This window comes from Sebastes fasciatus, chromosome 2 (genome assembly GCF_043250625.1).
Source record: "Sebastes fasciatus isolate fSebFas1 chromosome 2, fSebFas1.pri, whole genome shotgun sequence".
NCBI classification, from domain to species: domain Eukaryota; kingdom Metazoa; phylum Chordata; class Actinopteri; order Perciformes; family Sebastidae; genus Sebastes; species Sebastes fasciatus.
In genome coordinates, this window is record NC_133796.1 from 9103198 (window position 1) to 9130850 (window position 27653).

The 27653-nt window shown below is 40.1% G+C and overlaps 2 protein-coding genes across 3 annotated transcripts in view; both read left to right on the plus strand.

Annotated features, from left to right (window-relative positions):
* The window catches only part of rhpn2 (rhophilin, Rho GTPase binding protein 2), a 37846-nt gene extending 17501 nt beyond the window's left edge, over window positions 1-20345 (plus strand). The window contains exons 4-15 of the mRNA XM_074660875.1: window positions 658-733; window positions 2607-2684; window positions 3223-3347; window positions 4421-4587; window positions 6626-6813; window positions 7004-7160; window positions 9475-9594; window positions 9757-9951; window positions 10345-10421; window positions 14548-14694; window positions 16790-16945; window positions 18009-20345. Of these exons, the coding sequence (XP_074516976.1) occupies window positions 658-733; window positions 2607-2684; window positions 3223-3347; window positions 4421-4587; window positions 6626-6813; window positions 7004-7160; window positions 9475-9594; window positions 9757-9951; window positions 10345-10421; window positions 14548-14694; window positions 16790-16945; window positions 18009-18278 (1756 nt within the window). The 3' untranslated portion in view covers window positions 18279-20345. The remainder of the gene's footprint in view (window positions 1-657; window positions 734-2606; window positions 2685-3222; window positions 3348-4420; window positions 4588-6625; window positions 6814-7003; window positions 7161-9474; window positions 9595-9756; window positions 9952-10344; window positions 10422-14547; window positions 14695-16789; window positions 16946-18008) is intronic.
* Window positions 20346-22962: 2617 nt separating this feature from the next.
* cep89 (centrosomal protein 89) overlaps window positions 22963-27653 on the plus strand; it is a 91325-nt gene continuing 86634 nt past the window's right edge. Inside the window, exons 1-4 of one of the 2 annotated variants that reach the window (XM_074660861.1) lie at window positions 22963-23231; window positions 24507-24613; window positions 26063-26209; window positions 27027-27219. In XM_074660861.1, the coding sequence (XP_074516962.1) occupies window positions 23190-23231; window positions 24507-24613; window positions 26063-26209; window positions 27027-27219 (489 nt within the window). In that variant the 5' untranslated portion in view covers window positions 22963-23189. The remainder of the gene's footprint in view (window positions 23232-24506; window positions 24614-26062; window positions 26210-27026; window positions 27220-27653) is intronic. The other variant, XM_074660854.1, reaches the window with a different exon arrangement.

Sequence of the window (27653 nt, forward strand, 5' to 3'; positions counted from 1 at the left end):
TAAAATAATAGAAGGTCAAGAGCCTGCTTTGACAGAGAGAAAGAGGAAAGAATCGTTAGCATTACTGAGGCAGGGCTGCAACTCCAGAATGATTTATCAACACAGAGATGTGAGGCTTTACAATACAAGGAGATGTGGGGCCCCATTCACCTTTTAAATCCTAACTCCTACAGCACCATCTGTCTAATCCTGATTTCCCCTCCATGAAACTACACTAAAGATTAAACTAAACTTTCTCAAGTAACAAAGCTGTCACTGGTATGATCAAGCTGTTCTCGGCACTATACATAATATTATTATTTACTAATAATCTCACTGAGTTATTGCCGTGTTATCACTAACAAGGCTCGGTCTGTTGTCAAAAGGAGTTTCCTGTTGTTTGATATCTTGTACCACTCCTTAGAGCCTGCTTTTCTTCATCATTAACCTATTAATGTATCAGTGCTTATCTGTTTGAGTTTGATTAATCACATTTAGATAAGCACATTCTCAGTCCTTTTGTTTGTGAAGTCCTGCTGTATCATGCATTGTCAGCAGAGTTATTGTCCTCGTTGCCGGCAACATGTCTGTGAGAAAAGAGTATTTCCTTTCCTGTGTATTATATTGAGCATAAGATGTCTGACCATGATATCTTTATCTCTGTCTTTCCGTTTACAGGGAAACAGCCAACATCCCCCTCATTGCTCTGGGTCTGAAGGAGACAAAAGACATTGACTTCTCCACTCTATTCAAGGTACAGAAGCAACAACTACCCACCCTTTATGAAAATGTTTATAAATAGTTGACATTCAGAATTTTCCATTTGATGTAATGCAGTCATTTTGACATCAATATTTTCCTCAAGGTAAATGTGATATAGATTAAATTATGCCTGTCAAGATAACTATTAAACTTTTAAACTGTTTTTTGATGATACATTAGGTTTCATGCTATAAAAACACTTTGACATTTGGCTTTTAAAAGCAACAACTGACATCTCACTGAGCTCAAAGGATTGGTTGTCACCTGTGTGTCATCCGTAAAACAAAATTGACATTTGTTTTATATGTCAAGGAGAACAGTCTCAAACACCCTGACACCATAAACACAGACTTTATGGACAAGGAGGTATTGCAATGTTAAGTTGAAACTAACCAACAGGAACATAAGGACCGAAATATGCAGATAAAGTGTTATAAATACTGCTGAATTGCATGACCCACATTGGTATGCAGTGATTTCAATGAGGATTTAGTTACTGGGAAATTAAAGTACTCCTTTCATGAAGTATTTGGGTCACATTGTCTGCATCCTGTTCTCCTGCTACTATACTATGTTCGCTATTTATTCATTCAGGAAACATTAAATCATCGAACCGACCATACAAAGATTTTTCCTGTTAACCAAAGTGGGTCAGTAATTATTGGGGCTAGTAGAGTTATCATGTCGCTATGTCCGACAACGGGGAAGCACCTTTATAGGACGTTGCATCCTGTTCTGGTTTGTGGTTTGTGGTTTGTGGTTTGTGGTTTGTGAGACGTCGTGAGTTCATGAGCATGTTGATGCTGCTCTACTTATTGACTGTAATCACACCTTAGTCTAAGGGCGCTTTCACAAACCAACATTTAGTCAGTTTTAATCGAACTCTGGTGCGGCTCGTTTGGGAAGTTGTGAACACAGTAATCGTACTCTGGTGCGGAAAACAAAACAACCGGACTGAGACCGCTTGCAAGAGGTGGTCTCTGACCGGTTCCAAGGGAACCAAAATGCAGGCTGCCTGCGTCGGCATTTGTTGAGATGGACACAGGTAAACGACAGTTAAACATGAGTGGGAGAGGACTAACCTGGACTTCTGCAGAGGCCTGATGTTTGCTTGACATCTGGGCTTAAGAGAACAAACAGAATATGCTAAATAACATCCACAAAGACAGTGACGTTTATAAAGTCATTGGAGATAAACTGGAGGAGAAGGGATTCATGCTCACAGTAGATCAAAGTGAAAACATTACGACAGCAATATATCAAAGTCCGCGATTCCCTGCATAGAAGTGGCAGCTCTCAAGACGAAAATTATAAATTCGCTCCTTCAAACGGCCCCTCGACAAGTTATTTTTTTTTATTTGGTCCATTTTAATTTGTGCACTTTGAAACTGAACCAGACTAAATAGAAAATTAACCAAAAGTATCAATTTCACCCTGATTCGGACTAGCCAAACGGACCATGGCTTGTGAAAGTGCCCTTAATGACCAGGTGTCTTCAAGATTCAATACTTTATTGCCATACAACTTCGTTGTTAGGAATTTGTGTCAGTGTGCTCATGACAGAACAACAAACAGTCACAGCATAACGGTCAAGTCATAATAAGACATAAAAAACACATAAGACGTAATACATACCCCCTCTACTTCTGGCTCTGACAGAACGGCAGCTCTCTCCAGACCTACTTGGCATAGCAGAGTTGGACGTGACTTCTGTGTACAGTTAAGAATGATAGGACCAATCGGATTAGTTGTGAGAGACGCCGGCCTGTAGCTGAAAGGTCACACGGTTAAGCCCCAGAGCACTACTCGACAACTGGCCAGAAAAATGTTGTGTTGAGATGTTGAACTTTATCTGTTTCTGACAGGACTTCATCTTGGAGCACTACAGTGAAGACGGGAACAGTTTTGAAGAGGAGATTGCTGACCTGATGGACCTGCGACAGGTAGTGTACACAGTGTACACAGTGCACACATAGTCTGATCTGACATTATATGTTATGCATGTTCTGATATGTAGTTTTCTTTTTACTCTAGTGGCCTCCATTATAATATAATAATAATAATGTTCTACCTCAAAAAGCACCATGTAATCCTTTGTGAGTTAAAGGGTTGGTTCACCCAAATCACAAAAACATATTTTGTCCCCCCCGTCTCTAGCCATGCAGATGGTTTCAGTTTTATTTCCTGAGCTTTTGAGATATTGGTCACTGGGATTTCTGAGAGAATTTCTTACATCTGTCCAGGGACTACAGATGAGAAAAGCCTCTTTGCTAACTCCTTTATCAATGTGCCCTCAAAACCTCAGTGCATAAAAGTGAAGCTATCCACATAGCTAAATACCACTATGATAAGTGAAAAAAAAAGTTTTTGGACTGATCTTTTGGGTTTCCGTCTAATAATAGCACTGTGCGTCTTCACTATAATAAGTTCTCCATTATTGCAGACTGTATCAGATCTCTTTCCTTCCATGTCCTACTGTAGGCTTGCAGGACGCCAAGTCGAGACGAGGCCGGGGTGGAACTGCTGGCGAAATACTCCAGCCATCTTCCTCTGATGGAAACCCGATTCTTCTCCCCATCCCGCCAGACTGGGATCTTCTTCACCTGGTACACACCAATGATTACTGATTAGCACCAATTCAAAATAATAATAATAATAACAATAATAAAAGCAATTATCAAAATGTACTATATGAAAATCTTCAATGGATATTGTTCAAATAAAACAAATGCAAACAACCGCTGTGAAGGTTTACAAAACAAATAAAGTAGCTATTACCTTAACCTCCTAATCTAGCTGCATTGAGCCCTTACACCAAGGTTTTCCAAAGCCTTTGAGCTTAAACAGCAAAGGCTCAGTCGTGTTACTGCTTTAAATCTATGGATCAACTAGTATATCTCTGCCAGAAGATGCCAGGCTCTGCTTTGACCCATAGAAGAGATAAATAAAAAGGACTGGTTTGATTGCAGCTTTTTTGATTGGGTTGTGTTGCATTTTGAACCTTTTACAAGCAGAAGAGAAATTCTACTTAGAGAGGGAGAGAGATGACCAGTGGTCTACATGAGAATACATGTGCAGCAAATAATAACAAAACCCTTACCATGGAAATTATTTGAGATATTTTAAACTCAAGAGTTGACAAAGGGGGTCTGAATGAAGTATACATAATATATTTTTTAAGAATTTTCTGGTATGTCATTGTTATCTGATTACTAATCAATACTGAATCTGGTCAGTGGAGTTTTTGGGGGCAAATAAAGCAATTTTTATTCACTTGGAGGAAATTTTGTGACATCCAGGACTTAGTGCCTGAAGAGCATCTGACACCCCACTGACTTCATGCTAACTGCACTTCATTCATTCATGCAGCAGAGATAGAGAGGAGTGAGAAGATTAGCTTAAAGGCTTAAACCCTCACAACCTTTAGTGAAAAAGAGTTTTTATAACACACTGTGGCAAACTTTTATTCTTGCTGTATTTACCTGTTTAATTCCTTCAGAGAATATTTTTTAAACTCCAAATATCATATTTTATATTACTAGCTGTTTCTCTTACATTGTTTATCTTTTTGGCTTTTACTTAACATCATTATATTTTCTATAAGGCACTTAGTGATTGTTTTGATCCCTGCTTTACAAAAATAAATAGTGACAGCTCTGTGACACCCTCTTTCCTCCAGGTACGACTCCTTCACAGGGGTGCCGGTATGCCAACAGAACCTGTCCCTGGAGAAGGCTAGCATCCTTTTCAACATGGCCGCTCTCTTCTCTCAGATCGGCACCCGTAGTGACCGACAGACGATAGCCGGACTGGAGGAGGCCATCTCTTCCTTCCAGAAAAGTGCAGGTAGGAAGAGTCAAGATAGGAGTCATAAACTGGTTTAAACAGATACTCCCTCTCTCACCAGCCTAGAAATTACCCTACAGTGTCCTTTCTTTATTTCTTAAAACCAGGCTTTACTGTCATCCCACGCAATGTCCGGTTTCAGTGATTCAAACAAGGGGATTAATGGGAGAAACTCCGCTTCTGAAATGCTCCCATTGTCAGGAACAAGTGATTGTAACAGAGAGAGGAAGTAAAAGAACGGCAGGAGAATCGTTTATAATAAACAATGACTTCCACACCTTTTCTCAATAATTTTGTTTGTCATTTCCTAATGACATTAACATTAAAAAGGCACATGCTGTTCAGAAAAAGCACGCTGGTATGAACACACAGTCTTATTTTCAGAATATGTGCCAGCCTCCGCCCTCTGACTTCTGCTCCACGACAGAGAATGAATGCAGTTGATGTTTCTCTGGCTTCTTGTCACGTGGCTGAGCTCCAGAGAAGCACCCATCATATGAACTGGTTTCCCAACCCTCTTGAGGTTTCAGGAGGCTCGGACAAAGTCTTGATAGAATTATGACTTGGCAGTATGAGGAGTATTGCAGTATAATTACAGCTCTGGACGGGGCCACGGCTTCGGTTATGTTGCTTTGATGGCTGTAATTTAGGCTTGTACTAAGTGAAACAATTAAGTTGTTATGCGGAACATTGTCACCAGTATACGGGGCCAGTAATACACTAAGCTGGGAGGTGATGCCATCTGTAGAAGGGCTGCTGCAGTGCCCTTTAGCCAGGGTCACAAAAGCAGCACAGAGGATGGGAGGAGCCAGCCAACAATGGCAGAACCTTCGAGGAAGACTAGCGAGGCAGTGCTCTGTTATTAAGCTGTCTACATCTCTGCTGCAAGGTTATTAATCTGTAAAATAAGAGGGAGGCACTCTCGGTTGGAATGCAGATGCTTCCATCGAACATGACAAACTAATTTAAGAAGGTTTGTGTCTTGGCTGAACTTTAAAGAGGCTCACAGACATAGATCTCACTGCTAGCACTGGATACTGTAGTAACAGCAATATGCCCTCGGAAAGGAAGAAGTAGGATCACTTAATTCTCTGTGTGGAACCTTTTAAAACATCTGTATAAGAGAGTGTCAGTAATTAGGGTTAATGTACCAGCATGCTGAAGTCATTTTGTGGACCAGCAAGCTATATGCCTCTCCCAAATGGACTATTTGAGTTTTCCCCTTGACTATTCACTATTCACTATTACACTACTGGTGTACCAACTACCACTATCAGAGTAACTTGTTGAATGTTTGGGAGGCTACATATCATAATTCTGAGCTAGACAGAATACATGAATACAATCTTCCTCTCTCTTTTCCCCATTCAGCTCCGCTCCACACATGAGACCAAACCCCAAACTAGAGTGGTTCTGTTATGAAATTATCATTAACAATTTGGATGTAAATGACATATGCTGCTTGGATTACACAAAATAACGTCTTGTTAATTAGCTGACCCTGACATCTATGGAGATAATAAAGAGAAAAGACATTTAATTCCCTACAGGGTCTTAAAATCACAAACTAAAAAAATTAGAAACGCATAGTCCCATTAGTCAAATTATTTTTGTCTTCACAGAACTAAATAGGATCTAGGTTATCCTGGGTTACATGCTTGTCTTAAATACAACACATTTTTACAGCCGTGGCCGGAGACATTTTCGGGTTGTCTGTCTGACTCATTCTCGTGGAGGACTCAAGAGGGAACTAATTAGAATTTGCTGGTCAAAGGTCACTCTGACCTCACAAAACACGTTTTTGGCCATAACTCAAGAATTCATATGCTAATTATGACAATTTCACAAACATAACAAATAGGTGTGATGACATTTTGGACCGACATGGATGTAAGTAATTCTAGTTTTTAAAATAACTGACCAAAAGCTCTTTAGTTCAGATTGCCAGACAAGCTGTGAAAGTCTTGGTAGTACAGAGAATGAAGAGTCCTTGGAATAGTTTGGTTTCAAGCTGTGCTGACCTCTCGTCCTCCCCCAGGTATCCTGAACCTCCTGAAGGAAACATTCACCCACACTCCCAGCTACGACATGAGCCCAGCCATGCTCAGTATGTTGATTCGGATGATGCTTGCTCAGACTCAGGAGTGCCTGTTTGAGAAGACTGCGCTGCCTGGGATCCGAAACCAGTTCCAATCCCTGATGAAAATGGCCCAGGAGGCTGCAAAGGTAAATGACAGCAAAGAAACACACAGTCCTCACATGATTTAGGCAGCATATTCTTTCTTTAGCTGTGGACTCAATAGGATATACTGTAGGTGAAGTGAATGTAAAGTAACAATGTCACCACAGTCCGATTCCTCACTTCCTCAGTGCTTTTAATGTCCTCTCATTAACTCGACCTTCCTTTTCCTGCCAGGTCTCAGAAATCTACGACCAAGTCCATCAGTCCATGATCCAGACGCCAATCAAAGACAATGTCCCGTTCTTCTGGTCCACCATGTCGCAAGTCAAAACCAACCACTACCGCTCCATGGCACACTACTTTGTCGCCTCGGCGCTCCTGGACCACGAGTGTAAGAAAAACAGAGAGATGTTAATCATTTTAACATAGATAGAAACTAATGATATAAAAATGTTCATTCCCTCTAATATTGCAAATCATATCGCAATTGCAATATCAGTCAAAATGATCACAATTAGTCAGATTTATTTTTTTAAATCGTGCAGCCCTAATTATTTGCTAGTAATTCTAGTTTCAAGCTACATTACATAAGCATGCATAAGCAATTTTTTCTGCTTCTGAGAAGCCCTACTGTTGAGCAGGACTCACTTTTTGCAATGCATAACTGTTATTTTCATATATTGTGCTCTGCACCAGGTGTACAGTAGTGCCTAATGGAGACAGGTGTGCTCTCCACAGACATAGTGTAAGAGCAGTTAAATAATCGTCCAACTGAAGGGGCAAAGTCACTGTCCTTCTTCTCTTTAACAACAACACAGCTTGAGTTTATGTCAACAAAGTTTTATTCACTCTAGTCATAAACAACCTCCATCTGCACATCTACTGTACACGCTTGAATCTACTTGTTATATAGTATTAGCCTGGTTGTTGGCTGTAAAGGTGTAAAACAATTCTGGGATCAGTGTTATGAGACGTTAGCTGCCTGATTTTGAAAACCCTGGAAAACCTGATCCTTCTCTTAAAGTGCTGTATGGCCCACTGGGTTGGTCATGTCAGATGGCTGGACTGAACCACAGCCAGCCACAATGCTGTTACATAACAGCTATTTAGAGAGACACACACACACGCTTGCACACACACAAGCCATGGTAAAGAGAGGCCAAGTTTCCAGGAACTCGGTGGCAGGATGGGCTGAGAGTGAGAATGAAGGGAAATGAGAGATGTAGGAGTGAGTTAAAACTGAGTGGATGTATTGTAGACTGCTGGAGGAGGATTACAGTTATGTAGCCTCTTAACGCTGCCTGTAATCAGAGTGGCAGAGAGAGGAAGGGAAGGATGGTTTGTGAGTGAGCAAAAACCTTCCAGTAGTGCTATTACTAATTTAGTATCATACTGCTTTAGTTCTTGATGGCTTGTCATTATTTCTGACAGTGTTGCAGTCTTGTTTATCTTTCTTTCTTACTACACATTAACAAATGAGAGAGAGCTGAAATCCAAACTAAGCAAAAATACAGCAACTTATATTAAGTTCACGGTCATAGTTTTACCCAATGCTATGAATGGGGCAGGACTGAATAGAGGAACAACGGAGCGAAGCAGCTTTGAGTTTGGCAGCTCATTAACAGATTCCTGCTTGAATGAGGAGAATACAGCAATTAACCGCAGGACCGTAGAGAGAGGACTCGAGGACAGAGAACGAAGATTGCTCTAGTAAACAGATTAACTGCAAACACAAAGGAAACATGGCATCACATCATGCCATTCAAGAGTGTTAGCCATGTGTTTCAGCATTGACCCCGATGTTGGAGGTGGACAACACCAAAACATTCAGCTTTTTATTCTTTTTTACCTCTTAACCGCTCCCTTTTTTTTTTTTTTTTTAGAGGGCTAGGGGTGGGGGACAGGTGATGTTCAGGGGTAGATAAAAAGTCAACAGTGTATGTCATATAGAAATGGTGTACATCATCTGAAAGCTGGGAACCCGGAGATTCATTTGTGCTGCAGCTCAGCACTGTGAGTAAATTTGTTCTAGTCATAACTCAGAAATATAAATAATTAATCAAAATAAATTGTGAATGTGTATAGGGGTTTAGAACATTATGATAGAAATATATGATGGTCATTCCCATGCTCTATTATGTCTCAGAAGTTGTTGCAGCAATTTCGGGGTTGATACCATTTGTTACACAGATTTAGTGCTAAATTTAACCATTTTTTACTGCTCAAGAATTGATACAAAATTATCAATAATCCCTCCAAAATACCACATTAAGACACCAAGACCTTGAGGAACACCATAGAAAAAGACATGCTGTGATTTGGTATCAAAAACCTTTGACATTTGGAGATTTCTGGATTATCATAAAGTGGGCATATCTGTAAAGGGGAGACTCGTGGGTACCCATAGAACCCATTTTCAGTCCCATATCTTGAGATCAGAGGTAAAGGGACCCCTTTGTAAATGGCCATGCTACCTTTTCCTCGTCAAAATTCAACGAAACTTTGGAGAGTTATTTAGCCTCCTTCATGACAAGCTAGTATGACATCGTTGGTACCAATGGATTCCTTAACTTCTAGTTTCATATGATAGCAGGATGTTCACTCTTGCTTTAAAACTGAGCCTGCTACAGCCTCTGAAAGCGTAATGGTGTCAGGGCCCACCAACGGATTTTTAACATTGATTTTTTTGCTGTCTGTGTGTTCAGTGGGTCTCAGTGATGATGAGGACCAGCAGGAGAAGACCTTGTCACAGGTCTACGATCGCCTTCCCGAGGGACGCTCTCCTCTTGACATCCTGAAAAGGAAAGATGAACGTGAACGCATTGGTAAGAGCGAGCATATTAAGCTGAGCACAGCTGAAGGCAAAGGAAGAAAAACACATCAGACCTGACTTTCCCTGTTCATCTCTGTCCCTCTTTTTCATTCCTCTTCTCCCCTATCCACTTCTCCTCATCCGTCCTATGGCAAATTCTTTATCGTCCCCTCAGGTAAAGCACACATTCGTCGGGCCATACGGGGTCACGAGGAGGCTCTAAGGATCTATAGTTTGTGCCACCACTTGAACAAGCTGGATATCCTACACGACATTTTAAAAGCCAGTCTCCAGCGCTCGCTCAACAAGTGCAGTGATAATGAAGACGAGGAAGAGTTTGCCGACTACACGGAGGCCCCAGACATCATCTGTGAGTCTTAAATGTTTTTAAGAGACTAATTAGAACAATTGTTTATTTGAGTCTCTGAGGTGACCGCTATTCTTCCTGTGGTTGACATAGAAACTGACCGGTCACCTTAGTGTCACCACAACAAACACGAATGTCGTTAGGCAGGACCAATGTGTTCATTTGCGAGGTTTGTCTCTTAGGAAACGGATTGTAAAAAAAAAAGGCTGCAGTGTTATGTACAACACCTGCTGCAATCAGATGTGATAAGTGACATTTCTTTCCAGGTACAGATGATGTAATGTTTACACTGCTAACTCCCCGCCCGCCTCTCTCTGCAGGGCGACAGGTGAGATGTGGTTGTGACAGTAAACACTGCAGAATAACAGCTTTGTGTTTCTCCCTTTCTTCCCACAGCTAAAACAGAGCACAAAGCAGAGATGGAGGTTCCCACAAGCACAAAGGTGAAAGTCACCGACTTCTTCCAGAGGCTGGTATGTGGGTTACTAATATTTTTCCACTCACATTGCTATTTCTTTTTGTACATGATGGTTGGTTTATTCATTAAGTGACATGAAATGGCTCTGGATTTGTGTTTTAGACTTCAGAAGTGTACTTTTTAACACCCAGAGTGTATTTTTTGTTACTTCTGAATACAACCAACCAAGGGTGAACCTCCTGGAGGCTTTGGCATATTTGAACAGCAGCCAATCCAAAAGTCCTATCTTGTTTTCAAAGCCTCCTGGACGTTCATCCATAGCAACAAATGTGAAACTAACACTAACCATGGACAGAGGTGCTCTGAACCTCGCTTGATTTGTCATGGTGGTGGCTGGAAGGGAGGGGCGGGCACTGGCATTCTCTGTAACTGGAACATCTTCTGTTCATGTCCTCTGAAAGAGGCATTCAATTGGGAGTCATTTCTTTCATCTAGCACAGTTTACAATTACTACAACAAAAAAAACAGGCTTAAATTTCAAGGCAAACAACCGTTGAAGATTATGATTGGTAAGGAGGTCAAAGGTCGGAGCTGACGTTCCCAGACGACAGGCGTAAGGAGTCTCTGTGAATCAATACCGCTCCGGTTCCTGTTGTAAAATCCAACCTAGCTCTTCATTAACAGTCTCGACAACGACGCTCAAATCCTTTTGGTTCCACAGAGAAATGAGAGACTGTTAAATCCAGCACAATCTCTCCATGCAATTAACTACGGTGATATAATGAAAGGAGCGGGGGTGAGAGGCATCATCTCGCTGTTACATATAGTGGAGCGGATAGTGGAAAAATCGTGCAAATAGTGATACAAGCACCAAATTTGGCATGATGATTCCCGAGGGGTCACTTAGCAAATATAAACGATCGGCCACTTGAAAATCCAAGACATCCATTTTTCAAGATGGCCGCCAAATTGACCTGCCGTTAATGGTTTCTCTCATAGAAATTCATCTACTTGGTCAATTTGAGTGATCTTGGTGTCAAAGTATGTGATTTCTAGCATGCTGGATCTTATTTTGATAGTTAAATAATTTTTAACTTCAATATAAATTTAGTCGCGGAGAATGTTTTTCTTAAAAAAATGCATGATTTTGATGTAGAATTATATGTTTTCTGGTATGCTATCTAATCTAACAATTTTTACAGCTTTAACATCCTCCAATACGTTTTGTTTTTTTTACTTTTGGCTGTCCGGTGAGTCTTTGCTTTGTGGTGTTTGCAAGGCTCAATTGGCTTGTAGGCCTACTGTTGTAGATATCAATAGCTGCTGTTGCCATAGGTGTAGGGGCTTAGTGGTAGAGGTAGCACCTTTGTTTCAGAAGTCAGCCACATCCTCCAGGATGGACTACTCGCACTGGTTCACACTACTTGCCCAACTCTCATCTATGGCTCCATGAAGTTGCCAGTGCACGGCAATGACCACACCTCGGACACCATGTTGGCTTATGGGCTGAACTAGGTGAGGGTAAAACACAGAGAGTCTCTGTGTGATGGAGTATTTCTAGCTCCAAATTTCAAAGTGCATAGAGTCAACGAACCAGCCATCTTTATCCATGAGGTTCCCACACCAACATATCTATCAGTTGCATCTTTCTGGTCTTGGAAAACACAGACAGGCCAACATACATAGCAAAAGGTGTCTTCCTGTCCTTGGATTGCCTGTGGACCTGCGATCCTTCCCTGTATTTGGCAAAACAGCTCTACTGTAACAGTTGCAAGGTCAGATTTTGATGTGCCATTTTGGAGTTGTGACTTGATATCAGCCCCATGTTCAATCATACATACAAACTGAAGCAGTGATGGTGGGACGGTATCTTCAAGGTACCCATCATGAGACGTGCTGTTGAATTCTGATTTATGCTGAAACATGTCACGACGTATCATCTGAGCAGCCTTTGCCAGGTGGACTGCTTCTCCATATTTGCTTCCTTCTTCTGGGACAGCTCTTCTTTCTTCTGCAGCTGTTGGGCATTCAGATAGGCTCGTTCTCGTTTGTACAGAGCAGCCAAGCAAGCAGGCTGACATCTCCAGCACTCAGATTGGGAAGGAGCTTTCCATCACTGAACGGGCACTTGCTTGCATGGGATACAGCTAGGTTCATGCATTATTTTACGCAATCTGTACACTATCTGGATAACTGAAACCCCATTATCCTTGGCTCGGCTCTCCCGCGCTTGCACATCCTGTCGATTCAGGTTTTGCTGCCTTAAACTGATCATTGGTTGGTAGTAAGCAGCATTTTGGACACTAAGTATAATGCTGAATCCTACTTAGCTGACGTTAAACCCCATTCTGAGTTACACAGCAGCGATTGTCACCAGTGTGCCCTGGTAGTGCCCGACAATCACTCCTTTACAGTTCTTTGCTGTTTTTCCAATTCTGGCAGTTGGGTTGGAACCTCATGGATAAAGATGGCTGGTTCGTTGACTCTATGCACTTTGACATTTAGAGCTAGACATACTCCATCACAGAGATACTCTCTGTGTGCTACCCTCACCTAGTTCAGCCCGTGAGCCAACATGGTGTCCCGGGGTGTGGTCATTGCCGTGCACTAGCAACTTCATGGAGCCACAGGTGAGAGTTGGGCAAGTAGTGAGGACCAGTGCCAGTAGTCCATCCTGGAGGATGTGGCTGACTTCTGAAACAAAGGTACTACCCCTACCACTAAGCCCCTACACCTATGGCAACAGCAGCTATTGATATCTACAACAGTAGACCTACAAGCCAATTGAGCCATGCAAACACCACAAAGCAAAGACTCACCGGACAGCCAAAAGTAAAAAAAAAAAAACGTATTGGAGGATGTTAAAGCTGTAAAAATTGTTAGATTAGATAGCATACCAGAAAACATATAATTCTACATCACAATCATTCAAGTTCATCAAAATCATGCATTTTTTTAAGAAAAACATTCTCCGCGACTAAATTTATATTGAAGTTAAAAATTATTTAACTATCAAAATAAGATCCAGCATGCTAGAAATCACATACTTTGACACCAAGATCACTCAAATTGACTAAGTAGATGAATTTCTATGAGAGAAACCATTAACGGCAGGTCAATTTGGCGGCCATCTTGAAAAATGGCCGCCGTCTTGGATTTTCAAGTGGCCGATCGTTTATATTTGCTAAGTGACCCCTCGGGAATCATCATGCCAAATTTGGTGCTTGTATCACTATTTGCACGATTTGACTGAAAAATGGATGTTAGCCGCTCCACTAATAGGACTGATGATGGAGGAGAGATTTTCCCATCAGATAAGAAGTGTATTAATGGGAGAAGACAGCATTTGGTTTCAGCAGGCTGACATGTTTGTGATCAATTATGTATAATGTGGAAGTGATCAACGGAAAAGTACAGTTTTAATGGATTAATCATTTAACACTAGGGATATTTTGGGCTTTTTCATTTTTTAATTTTCGATCGTTTTGACTGTGTTAATGAATATGGCATAAATTCTGGCAAAGGTTTGAATTTTTTTTCTTGAATTTTGGAAATTCAACCTCAGCTCCTATAGTAAGTCTATAATAAACCATGTAGCCAAAATACAGACACTCAGACCCTTAAGGACAAAAATGTCCCCATTGAAACCCATTAAATCCACATTTTTTAGAATTAATTGACAATTACAGCCATAGTTGAGTCATGCAGCTATAACTGTTCTAGCTGTACAGTATGGTAGATACTGCATATCTGCAGCCCGACATTGAAGTAGACCGATCTAACATGTTCAGTATGTTGAGAATGTTTTTCATATGAATAACTTTTTTTTTTACAGAATGTGTGCCCTTTTTAAAAGGAAATGTGACTGGCATGGTGAGAGTGCAAGTTGATCATTTAACTATACTCCGTGGCCACATGACTTCCATGTTTCCTGAGTGTATGTAGTATATGTACTGATGTAGTAACAGATCACAGATGTGGACTTTAATGGATACCTGGTTAATGGTTACCAGCCTGTAAGGATACAAGAAAGCTTTAGCAATTATTATGCTATTTTCAGTTTTCCCCCAGGCTGTCACCAAAATCTTTGAATTCTAAAACTCTTAAAGCAGAGGATATTACCCACTTGATAAAACCTGTATCCATATTGACCCCAGCATCCCCACTCTGTCTCCACTCAGGGCCCACTGTCATTCTTCTCAGCCAAGCAGCGGTGGACAGCCCCACGGTCAATACAACTCCGCCCAGAAGACAGAGACCTGGGCTTCACCCTGAAAGGAGAAACACCGGTCCAGGTGGTTTCGTTGGACCCGCTCTGCCGAGCTGCTGTGAGTTGACCTATATTCCTTACCTTTGGCTGAACACGGTAAGATTGATCTTCTATTTGGCAGCCAGCCTTTGGTTCCAATGAACATCAATATGGTATAAAAATCAGGTTGCAGATACTTGAAATGATCTTGAGATGGGTAATCCATCACAGCAAACATTATCCTCAGATTTATTTCCATCAAAGCTCTGCAACGCATTTTGTAGTTACTCGATAAAACATGCAAATCCATCTGTGAATGCCTTTTTGGACTCTTTTTTATGTCTCCGTGCCGGCGACAGCAGTTGCTGGAGGCATTATGTTTTCGGGTTGTCCGTCCGTCCGTCCGTCCATCCATCTGGTCCATTCTCGTGATATCTCAGAAACGCCTGGACGGAATTTCTTCCAATGTGGCACTAACGTCCACCAGGACTCAAGGATGAAGTGATTCGATTTTGGTGGTCAAAGATCAAAGGTCATGGTCACTGTTACCTCATGTCCGTCCTATTCTCTTGAACGTGATATCTCTGGAACACCATGAAGAAATTTCTTCAGATTTGGCACAAACATCCACTTGAACTCAAGGATGAACTGATTAGATTTTGGTGCTCATAGGTCAAGGTCACTGTGACCTCATGCCTGTCCCATTCTTGTGATATCTCCGGAAACCTTGGAGTGAATTTCTTCAAATTTGGCAGAAACGTCCACTCGATTTTGCTGGTCAAAGGTCCAGATCACCTTGGTGACCTTAGGTCCGTCCCATTGTCGTGAAAGCGTTATCTCAGGAACGCCTTGAGCGAATTTCTTTAAATTTGGCATAAATGTCCACTTGGACTTAAAAATGACCTGATTAGATTTTGGTGGTCAAAGATCAAAACACTTTTTTGAGCCATAGAATTCATATATGATATGTGATGTGTATATATAAGTGATGACATTTTGGACAGACATAGTTGTAAACTGCAACTAGACTGGTTGGCAGAGGCGTACAACCACAAGGCGGTAATTCTAGTTTGCCGTAGGATGGTAAACTATGATGAACAACTGGACGTCACCGAGTACTCTCATGTTTATTGACCTAGGAGCCACCTGACACTTCTGTAGTTTCACACCTGGGACAGGGGAAGGGTTTTCATCATCTGCAGGCTGTTTTAATAATAATAATATAGCATATATAATTTAACAAACTATGTTATTTTAGAGCAGAAAATATTTCAGGGGCCATGTTCAATACTGTCTTCTGTTGAACTTTAACAAAAGCCAGAGGCATAGGTTGCTCAATGTTAACTCCCTTAAACAGGATTTACTAGCAGGGAGTGACTTTGTCTAGGGTGGGAGAACTAATTGCTTGAAATTTCAGGCATGCCTGCGCCCTGAATATCAAATAAGTTCAAATGATGTTTTATTTACTCAGAGAACCTTTGATTAAATAAAGTCCTTCTCAGAAACCTGATCAGGATTCAGCTTTAAAGAATGTCTGGAGGCGCTCCCTCCTCCTCCTCCCCCTCCCCCTCCCCCCTCTCCGCAGCCACTCCGGCTACTAATTTAATTAAGAATCAGAGAGTATTTACTCTCTGCAATCCTTTTCAGTCTGACAGCTCATTAAGAGGTGCTGACAAAGAGCAGACTCTTATTAGGCCCTACAGGCTATGCAGAGAAGCAGATTAGTCACATTGCATAAGTCTAACTAGGTCAGACTCCTTATAACTTTTTAATACTGCATTCAACAGGATTTATTTTGAGTGATTCTCCACATCTACGTCTGGTGAACACAGATCATGTTATCAGACAGAAAGAGCTGAGCTCATGTAGATAAGACTGGTTTCCCACAGCTATGAAATAATGTGCTCTGGTACACACACACACACACGCACACACACACGCACACACACACACACTGTGCCAAGTGTTTGGCCTGCTGTAAAAAAAAAAAAAAAAAAAAGCTTTGTTATGAACTAAACCTCAGTGTTTTCTCTGCTGCCTCCAGGGTGTTGAAGGAAAGTAGGTGAACCAGACTTGGTTGCCATTCAAACAAACCTTCAGCTGTAAATATTTACTCTGTCATTTCACTGGCCCTCTTCTCTGACTCCTGTTCCTCCTCCTCCTGTTTTTTCCAGGCTGATGGTCTGAAAGAGGGCGATTACATTGTTGTCGTGGGCGACACTGATTGCAGATGGATGGGCGTGAGCGATGTGATGCGGCTGCTGAAGGATTTGAACGAGGAGGGGATTGAGATCCAGGTGGTCAGCGTTATGGACAGCAACCTTCCAATGGTATGCCAGGCTCTCTTTCCTTGCTATTGGCTGAGAGAAAAAGTAATCTATGTGGTTTCCTCGATTGAATTGGCTCTTTGTATCAGATGACTTAAAAGCACAGTTAGAATTTGAGATTTCTCCTTTGAGGTAGTGTTTCCTGCCAATTGTGTTTACAGTTTCCCATGAGAAATCTTTGCATGATGTATTGCATCATATAGATTCCAGCTGTGTGAGTTCTTTTAAAAGCCTAATTATTGTTGTTGTTAGAAAGTAGGGCTGCACAACTAATTGAATATTAATTGCAATCACGATTTTGCGCGCCACTCCTGTAAAACCCTGCTGCATATCAAATCAAGCACTTCCTAAACTAACAGTCAACCACCAGGGAGTAGTCGACATGTTTTGGCTTCACTTTTGGGGAGCCGTCATGCCGCTGCGGGCACATCCTACAGAGGCAACCCGTAATAAGCTTTACTTAATGTTGCGGCTGCAGTCCAGTATATACTGTATGTTAGGTTTTGCTGGTTTGCTCTCTGCACTGAATTCAGGTGAAGAAGAACCTTATTTTAAGTCTTATTTTTATGCTTAATTAGAAGGAATGTAGCACAACGTGAACGTGAAAGCAGTGCTCTGTTGATTTAAAAAGTGCAATAAGAATATTTTGTCCAATGAATAATTGTGATCTAAATATGGATCAAAAATAATCGTGATTATCATTTTGGCCATAATCGTACAGCCCTATTAGAAAGTGACAGTTTGTGAGAAAGTTATTGATTTAATTCCACAGTTTTTTTAAGAAATTGTTAAGGCTGGATTATATTGTTCAGTATATTGTTTCTGTTATTTTGTCTAGCCCGTGCACATTTCATATCAGAAAGCAAAGTTGCTTTACAATATTCCATTTATGATTCTGTGTATTTATTGACCTCTGTGTTAATAAAACAGTGAGAAAATGAAGTTGCTAAGTTACTGACATATTGATTGAGACTGTATGGCGTCCAGAGCAACTCTTTGATTTATTAAACTAACAATGACGGCCTCTTTCCACTAAACGTCACTGTCTATCTATCTCTCTGTCCAGCCTACCAAGAGTGCCACCTTCTGCGGAAACCTGCCTAAGACCTACTCGATGATTTGTCTGGCCTTCGATGACGACGACAAGAACTCTAGGTCCCGAAAAGTGAGCAAGAAGTCCTCCTTCCTCAACTTTGCCCTGAAGAACAAGCTGAAGAGCGCCAGCACCCTCAGCCTCCCCACAGCTGACCACTCCGGTACCCTTCCCTGGAATAAGCCCTGTCCCACGTTCCCCAGCTCCAGCTCCTACAACAACAACGACAGTGCCCTCTACTGAGCTAGCTGCAGACTGTTTACTATCTGCAAGCATCGTGCAGTATGCATAGGCCTAGTACTGTATGGCTGTATACAGTACTGTGTTGTACGCATACTGGACCTGTTATGGTACCCTTTGGTGTCTCCACTGGAATACTGAGCAGTAATGTATGTAGCTTACATGTCACCAGTGTAATGATGACATTTCTGCAAACTACCTTGGAAAGTGGCTGTGCCAAATACTGTATATCGGTGCCTTTTGGTGGTACATGGGCACCTTCCCAGCACAGTTCAGCATCTGAAGTAAACTGGGCTGCACACCAAAAATAATGGGAAATCATTCTGTATAATGCCAGTATGCGTACAGCACAGTACAACTGCACTGTGGGAAAAAAAACATACCAGTTATCATTCCAGTCTATATATATATTCACACACACACACACACACACACACACACACACACACACACACACACACACACACACACACACACACAGCACTGAGACAGGCCTCGAAGTTAAACTTTCATCTCAGTATGTTTTCTTGAAGAAACGCTCCAGACGAATTGAAGGACGAAAACACACCCAGTGTCGGTTTCCACTTTACGGCAAGGGGGTAATTTGATTGTGGCTCAAAAACAGTCCCTTGTTAGTTCCATTGTGTACTGATGTAGCTGTGCACTGTGCAGTTATGTTCTCTGTGTATCCTATGATACATGTTTCATACTGTATATGTGAAGGATTAGGTCATTGCCACGAAATTTTGTTGCATTCAGTCGATCGGTTTTTGGGATTTGAAATACATTTTCTAAATAGATATGTAGATGTTATGAACATTGATTGACGGGGAAAACAAATTGCGCTGTGGTGCAGTTGTTTTTTTTTGTCTGGGGAGAGTTGAATGCAATGTTCTATAAGCTGCTAAAAAAAAAACATATCTTATATTATTGTCACTTTTGTATTTGTGAGACAGCCTTTTTGAGGATTTCTGCTTAGTGTCATGCCTGGGACACAGTGTAAATGGAAATATTGGTATTTTAGGTTTGCTTAATGTACCAGTTATGCCACAGACCAAAATGCCTCCCTATCGTGCCAGGATGTACCATTTACCATCCTGACTCATCTTACCCAGTTCTTTTATCAGTGCTGTTGCCGTCTGGCAGTTTGTCCATTTGTGAGAAAAGCGTGAGCTGCGTGTGTCTCTCTGTTAAATGTGAATCTTGATGTAGTTAAAAAAGTTAATATGTCTCCAGAAGGGAAGAATGTGGGCGGACCGATGACATTCCTGCATCGTACCTGGATAGCCGGTCACCAAACAGTGACCTTGATCAAAGCCCGCAGTCAGTTTTTCTACTATTTGTCTCTTAATCCAAGTCACATCCCACATTTTACTGACACTTTGCCGTGTTGGACTATCTCTTTATCTACAAAGTAGATTCTTATACACATTTGATAATCAAATTATTTATATAATAAAAAAAAAAAAAATACACACATAAAAAAATAATAAATATATATATATATACTTGTACGTTGTAGGTTTCAGAGTTTGTGAATGGTCAAGTTGTGAATTTTTGCACGTTGGATTTCTTGGTTGGTTTCTTGGAGGAATGTATTTTACTAGCCTTGCTTAATCCTTTTGGTGAACTATATAATATACTGGTACATTTTGTCTATGTAAAGATATCTTAAAAGTTTTTTTTTAACAGTAACACTGAGAAGATGTAACTCTTTACTGTCTCTGTTTACCCTAATGTGGAGTCTTAAGTGCCATTTATGCTTAATCATGAAGGAAATTGTCACAATCTGTGTATAACAAGAATGTGCAGTAAATAATATTAATAAGTGCTAACAGGGGATGTTGTAGACTTAGCAGATCTTTCCGTGCATTTCACTGTGCATGGTGATCTTAAATGCCTTGGTCTATGTGCAGAGGGGTTATGGTACCTGTTTTTCTAAAGGTTTCAGGTTGCTTCTCTCTCTGTATTTTGTGCTGCATAGCGAACTGTGGCGTCAATGCTTTGTCTGTAAGTCTTTTGTGTCATTTGTATAAACTCAAATCTCAATAAAAGAGGGGGACAAAACAATTTGTTTGACTATGTATTTGTGGTTCTTTGTATCTGAGTGATTGAAACTACCAAGCAGGTTTGGGAATGACTGGAATGAAGTTTGACCGCAGCCCACCTCAGTGTGTGCCAACGCACGCTTAGTCAACCCTCTGGACTGGGAATCACATGACATCCTAATCTGCCGTCATGGAAACAGAAGAGAAACACCATGTGATTAAGTTTTACCCATCAGGTCTTTCTTCACTCATACCATTCATGTTCTTTGTGCAATACCTTTTTCGTGTGTGGTAGGACATTTTACCGAAATGAAAGATCTGACTGTTTATTCTCATAGTTGTGAACTTTGAAAATGAATTCCCCTAAGGTCAAATTCTCTTCAGTATTTAAGTTTATTTTAACAGGAAAAGTTGAAATTGCAGGAACCAAATCTGTTGACTTTAGGTTGTAGGATTCATATTTCCAGCGTTCCTAAGGGCAAAGGGCAGCACTTGATAAAACTAATTTTCAGTTGATTTATAGCCAAAAAAGGACTCAAAATACACATGAATTTGTAAAGTATATTATTACAATCACCCTGCACAGTGCTGGTGGGTATAGAAACTAAATGTATGGATGGATATCACAACAAAAAATGTGTTTTCCTTTTCTGTTCATGCTTGGAAAACCTCAATTCTATCAATCATCAGTGGTAAATATGGGGATATTCAGGAAAGTTAGAAAGGTAACGACCACAGACATCTTTATTTTTTTCTTTATATGCCAAGTTTTGCAGCTATACAGAACAATTTAAAACATGTTGAGGGCAAATTTAAATGGTCTGTCATGATATTTAAAAGGTGTTACTAAAATCAAAATGTTATTTTAGGAGACACATTAAGAAAGAAAGATAGATAGATAGATAGATAGGAAGAAAGAAAGGAAGAGAGAGAGAGAGAAAGAAAGGAAGGAAGAAAGAAAAGATAGAAAGAGAGAAAGAAAGAAAGATAAATAGAAAGAAAGAAAGAGAGACAGAAAGAAAGATAGATAGATATATAGATGGATGGATAGATAGATAGAAAGATAGAAAGAAAAGAAAGATAGAAAGAAAGAAAGATAAATAGAAAGAAAGATAGATAGATAGATAGACAGAAAGAAAGAAAGATAGACAGACAGAGAGATAGATAGATAAATAGAAAGAAAGAAAGAAAGAGAGACAGAAAGAAAGATAGATAGATAGATAGATAGATAAATAGATAGACAGAAAGAAAGAAAGATAGACAGACAGAGATAGATAAATAGATAGATAGAAAGAAAGAAAGAAAGACATACAGACAGACAGATAGATAGATAGATAGATAGGAAGAAAGAAAGGAAGAGAGAGAGAGAGAGAAAGAAAGGAAGGAAGAAAGAAAAGATAGAAAGAGAGAAAGAAAGAAAGATAAATAGAAAGAAAGAAAGAAAGAGAGACAGAAAGAAAGATAGATAGATATATAGATGGATGGATAGATAGAAAGATAGAAAGAAAAGAAAGATAGAAAGAAAGAAAGATAAATAGAAAGAAAGAAAGATAAATAGAAAGAAAGAAAGAAAGAGAGACAGAAAGAAAGATAGATAGATATATAGATGGATGGATAGATAGAAAGATAGAAAGAAAAGAAAGATAGAAAGAAAGAAAGATAAATAGAAAGAAAGAAAGATAAATAGAAAGAAAGAAAGAAAGAGAGACAGAAAGAAAGATAGATAGATATATAGATGGATGGATAGATAGAAAGATAGAAAGAAAAGAAAGATAGATAGAAAGAAAGATAAATAGAAAGAAAGAAAGATAAATAGAAAGAAAGATAGATAGATAGATAGACAGAAAGAAAGAAAGATAGACAGACAGACAGCTAGATAGATAGATAGATAGACAGACAGCTAGATAGATAGATAGATAGATAGAAAGAAAGAAAGAAAGAAAGAAAGAAAGATAGACAGACAGAGAGATAGATAGATAGAAAGACAGAAAGAAAGATAGACAGACAGATAGATAGATAGATAGATAGATAGATAGATAGATAGAAAGAAAGAAAGAAAGAAAGAAAGACATACAGACAGACAGACAGATAGATAGATAGATAGACAGACAGATAGATAGATAGATAGATAGATAGATAGAAAGAAAGAAAGAAAGAAAGAAAGAAAGAAAGAAAGAAAGACATACAGACAGATAGATAGATAGATAGATAGATAGAAAGAAAGAAAGAAAGAAAGAAAGAAAGAAAGAAAGAAAGAAAGAAAGACATACAGACAGATAGATAGATAGATAGATAGATATAGACAGATAGATAGATAGATAGATAGATAGATAGATAGATAGAAAGAAAGAAAGAAAGAAAGAAAGAAAGAAAGAAAGAAAGACATACAGACAGATAGATAGATAGATAGATAGATAGATAGATAGATAGATAGAAAGATAGATAGATAGATAGATAGAAAGACAGACAGACAGCAGGTGACAGTTGATCAATAAACAGGTCAACATTGCTCTCTGCTGTTGGCCTGGCCGTTGGCCGCTGGTCGCTGTGGACACTCGTTGCTAGGTGATTCATACCAGTTGCTGATTGGCTGCTCGCCTCCCGCTCAGCCAATCGGCGCTACTCTTGTAGAAATGTGCCTTCTTGTGGTGAAGCGTCTCTTTGGTCTAGAGACGAGAATTCCTCAAACACCTCAGCCTGTTGAATAGTTATCCTGCTCGTTTGTCTCTATCGTGTTAACGTGAGGGGTAAAAGACGACTTTGAAACACAAGTGAACCTTTCTAATGCTATTTCACGGAGAGAATGGTCGGTAAACGAGTCAAACTGTTCGCTTAGTGAAGCTTAAAAACAACAACATTTACCACTATGTTAAAATTCAAGTTGAGGAGGGAGAAAGACAAGGAGTTCGTAAGTTGTTTATTTATAAAATATATTAACCATATCACATTTCTTGCAGGCTAATACTGGTTTTGTGACGTTAATTAACGTCTTGTGGTGTAATAATGTTCATTTTGTTGACCCAAAATTAGAACTGAGAGATGTATAATCCACTAACGTTACCTCTCTGTTGTTATTTAGAAGTGTAGAAGTGTACCTGACGGTTGATGACAGGGTAAACACACAGGTGTAATTGATTAAGTTAATTATGGTCCCTTTCTGTTTCGCGTGTCACAGCCATCCCAGTGAGCCAGCATGCACAGTACCAGACACCTGGCCGTCCTCAATGGAGCAGGGCCATAATTAATGTTATTAATTACACCTGTGTTTACCCTGCAATGACATGTTAACATGGCTAAGATAAGATCAGATAAGATATTCCTTTATTAGTCCCGCAGTGGGGAAATAGGCAGTGTACAGCAGCAAAGGGGATAGTGCAAAAAAACAAGATGCATCAGCTAACACAGTAAAAAAAAAAGAGCTAAACAAAGTGTAACAAAATATGAACCATTTAAATAGAAGGACGTATAAAAATAGGAGTAGTATATACAGTATTGACAATAAACAGATTATTAACAAAATTGCACAAGTGGAAAATGATATTGCCCAGTGAGAATGAATGAATGAATGAATGAAATTCCACCTGAAAATATCAGGTTATTGTCAGTTTTTTTGGTGTGTAAGTGGTCTACTGGGAGCAGTGCTGGTTGTGGAGTCGGACAGATGCAGGAAGGAAGAACCTGCGACAGCGCTCCTTCACACACTTTGGGTGGAGCAGCCTGTCGCTGAAGGAGCTCTCCAGTGCTGAGATGGTGTCCTGCATGGGGTGGGAGTCATTCTCCATCATGGATGACAGCTTAGCCATCATCCTCCTCTCTCCCACCACCTCCACTGTGTCGAGGGGGCATCCCATGACAGAGCTGGCCTTCCTGATCACTCTGTCTAATCTCTTCCTCTCCGCAGCTTAGATACTGCTGCCCCAGCAGACAGTGTGTTTCTAGCAGCAAACATCCACTGCTGTAACAGGCTGTTGTTTGACTACTTCAGTATCTCATTTATCAAGTGTGTTTCTGTAATCATCATTTCTACCCTTCCCCTTCCACCTATATAGCCTCTTTGTTTTTCCTCAGTGTGGCTTAAACTCTCCTCAACCATTGTCATAAAGGACCCACATTGTGTGTGTGTTAATGTCTGTCTATGTGATGCTAACCTTGTCCCTAACCTTCCTCTGTGCGTGTTGTGTAGAGGCATATAGCTCATGGTTTGATCCCTGCCGCCTCCATTGCCCCCAAGGCTGCTGTGCCTCGTACCCCGCCCCCACGCAGCCCAAACCCCTCACCTGAGAGACCCAGGTACCTAACACTCTCCATCACCTCCAACATCCCTTTTTTTTCAATTGGCTGTGTTTTCTCTGACATCTTTTTCTTGTTTAACCACTATTTTTGTAATATTTTGCCTGTACCTATGGCAAGCTGTTTTAACATTTAATAGCTAGACTGGATATGTATCGCAGATATCTGTAATTCAATCCTTCCTTGTCAAAATGAACATTTCAATTAGAGTAGACTAGTAACAATTAGATTGTAGATATCTGAAATGTGAGTTTGTCCTAATAAGAATATTATTGCAGATATCCAGAATGTTCATTTCAGATATCAAAAATGCAATTGTGAATATTTGAAATTGAAAGCCCAACACACATCAATGACAAAAGTGATGTAATTTGTCTTATAGGAAGAATGATGTTGTGGATATCTGAAATGTTCATTCTGATCAGGAAGAATTGAACTACGGATATCTGCAATACATATCCAGTCTAGCTATTAAATGTTAAAACGACCACTTGTACTTTTTAAGCACTAAAAGATATCTTAAATTGAATTTTGAATAGGAGAAATACAATTTTAGATATCTTGAAATACAATTTGAAAGTATCAATTTGAATGTCATTGTGGATACCTCTAACCCCCCTTCTGACTTGTGAGAATACAATTTTGACTAGGAGAAATGCTATTATGGATATGTAAAATGTAATGACAGATAGGATGGTTTGATTAAATGTTATAACAGCTTGCCATACCTACCTGTTTACGAGCTCATTTGCAATAGTGAAAAGTTCTTGCAGGGTTTGTGCACAACTGCTGAATGAATTCAGAGAAAACACAGCTTTTCCTTTCTCTCTTTATCCCCCCACAATGCAGTGTCTTTAAGGGGTAACGTTTTGGGCAACTGATGGGCAATATTCTCAACAATTTACCTCCATCTTGTTGCTAGATTGTAACAGATTGCTGACCCATTTGTTGAAGTTGATGCCTCTACATTTCTCAATAATATACTTATGTGTGTCGCCAGCCTATGCTTGACTTCATGCTGTCCTCACACATTTATTTATTATTGAAATGTGGTAGAAAAGTTGAATTCTGGTCTCATCCTGTAAGAGCGTTCACTGTCATTGTCATTGCAATGAAGAAGACTGTCGCCATTATCAATGCATTCATCACTAAGCTTCATCATACATTTAACTTTCTTCAACACAAACTTAATTGATAAAGTAGAGTTTAATCTTTTTCTTTTTTTTGTTTGTTCAACTATACTATTCTGAATGTTGGATTTAAAACAGTACTTTCAAACTTATTTAGGGGAAACTGAAGGAGATGCTTCCTTTTCTAACAATGTATCACATCATTAACATTATAAATAAACTATGACGTGACATTGTGATGTGATAAGCAGCATTTCTTGTGCTTATATTACACACGTATCTGTCTCTCCTCATGTGAATGACGTCTTTCCATCTACAGATCAGCCTTGGCAGCAGCCATCTTGTCTTCTTCACTCACTGGACAGACATGGGCCATCCCCCCTATCCGGCCGAGGTCTTTCTCTGAGAGTGGCCAATCAGAGTCCTTCATATCTGAACCAAACATCAGCACAGCACTTTTCATCAGGTAAACTCCCTCTGGCAAATACATCAGTATCATCACAAGCTTTGTGACAAATGATCCTAACTGTAATAAGAGGCCACTCTTACCTGACTCGACCTGACCTGGGTCTGTATTTATCAAATGTATCACAGTAGAAAATGGGACAAAGGGGTACACGATTGGTCCTACTTTAAGGAATAGCGGTTCATTTATTATTTGAGTTTTTTCAAAGAGGAAATTCCCGGATCTTCACCAAGATTTACCAGAGCACAAGAGGTGTCTGTAAAATGTGAGATGTGACCTTGAAAAAGAAATGTTATTTTAGATTTTTCTCAATATCTTTAAAATATAGGCCCGGGTTTTCTTCTGGTTTCATTGATCTGTTTTCATGAATGTGTGCCCTGCTGCTGCAGACAGAGAATATCTCTCTCAAGAAGCCATCTAATCTTGTAATGAGACTTAAAATGCTATTTTGTTTATTTCTTTGCAATTTTCCGAGAAGTCTTTTTTCATAGAAGAGATTTTGACATGCCACAGTAGGAAAAACACGGGTATAAATAATACAATGAATGAAGGCTGAATAGCATATAGCTGTTTTGGTTATAGGGTCCTTGTGTGCATGCTGGTGCACTGGTATGTCTTACTGGAACGGACCCATCGTTATGTTATTAGGTCCATCTGTGCTTTTCCTACTATGACAAGTCAAAATGTCTTCTGTGATAAAGGCCTATTGCCGAAATTAAGTAGATTGTATTTCTTTTTTAAGAAAATAGCAATAAATAAGAGACAGCTTACTTTCTTCTGCTTTAACTTTGAGATATCACTTTCTTGCCTTCCTCAGAGACAGATGGTCAGAAGAGTTGGCTAGCCGACCACGCCTGTCCTCCCCTGACCACTCGGACGAAGAGTTGGAAGACAAGGAAGAGGAGGTGGAGAGTGAAGAGGACAGGGAAGAACATGTTTACCAAACTCTTGACAGACAGGAGAATAGTTCAATCACAGAACCTGTCTATTCCCTGCCACTAAAACTGAAGGTGAGATTCTACAGGATTCTACAGAGTGTTTGCTAGTTCTAATCCCAGTTGAAAAAAATGTTGTCATTGAAAGCAAATGAGAAACATTTCTTCCCACCATAGATAACTGCTGTCAAAGAGCTTCATAGCGAAGTAGTTAACCTCCAGCTGTAGTAGAGACAATAGACCAGTTATACGTACACGTTATAGCAGAAACAGCGCAGGTATAATTAATAACCTCAATAACAACATGCATTACATTCAGGTGAGCCAGTTCCAGGGTCCTGTGTGTACACTGGAATGGCCTACTGAGACATTGTTCATGTTGCACCTGTGCCTTTCCTGCTGTGACAAGTCAGAATATCTGCTTTTGAATGATGGGGCTTTTCTCAAACCACCCCATACACCCTCTCCCTACCCACTTCCACTCCGTTTGCCCATTTGCGTGAAGGGTC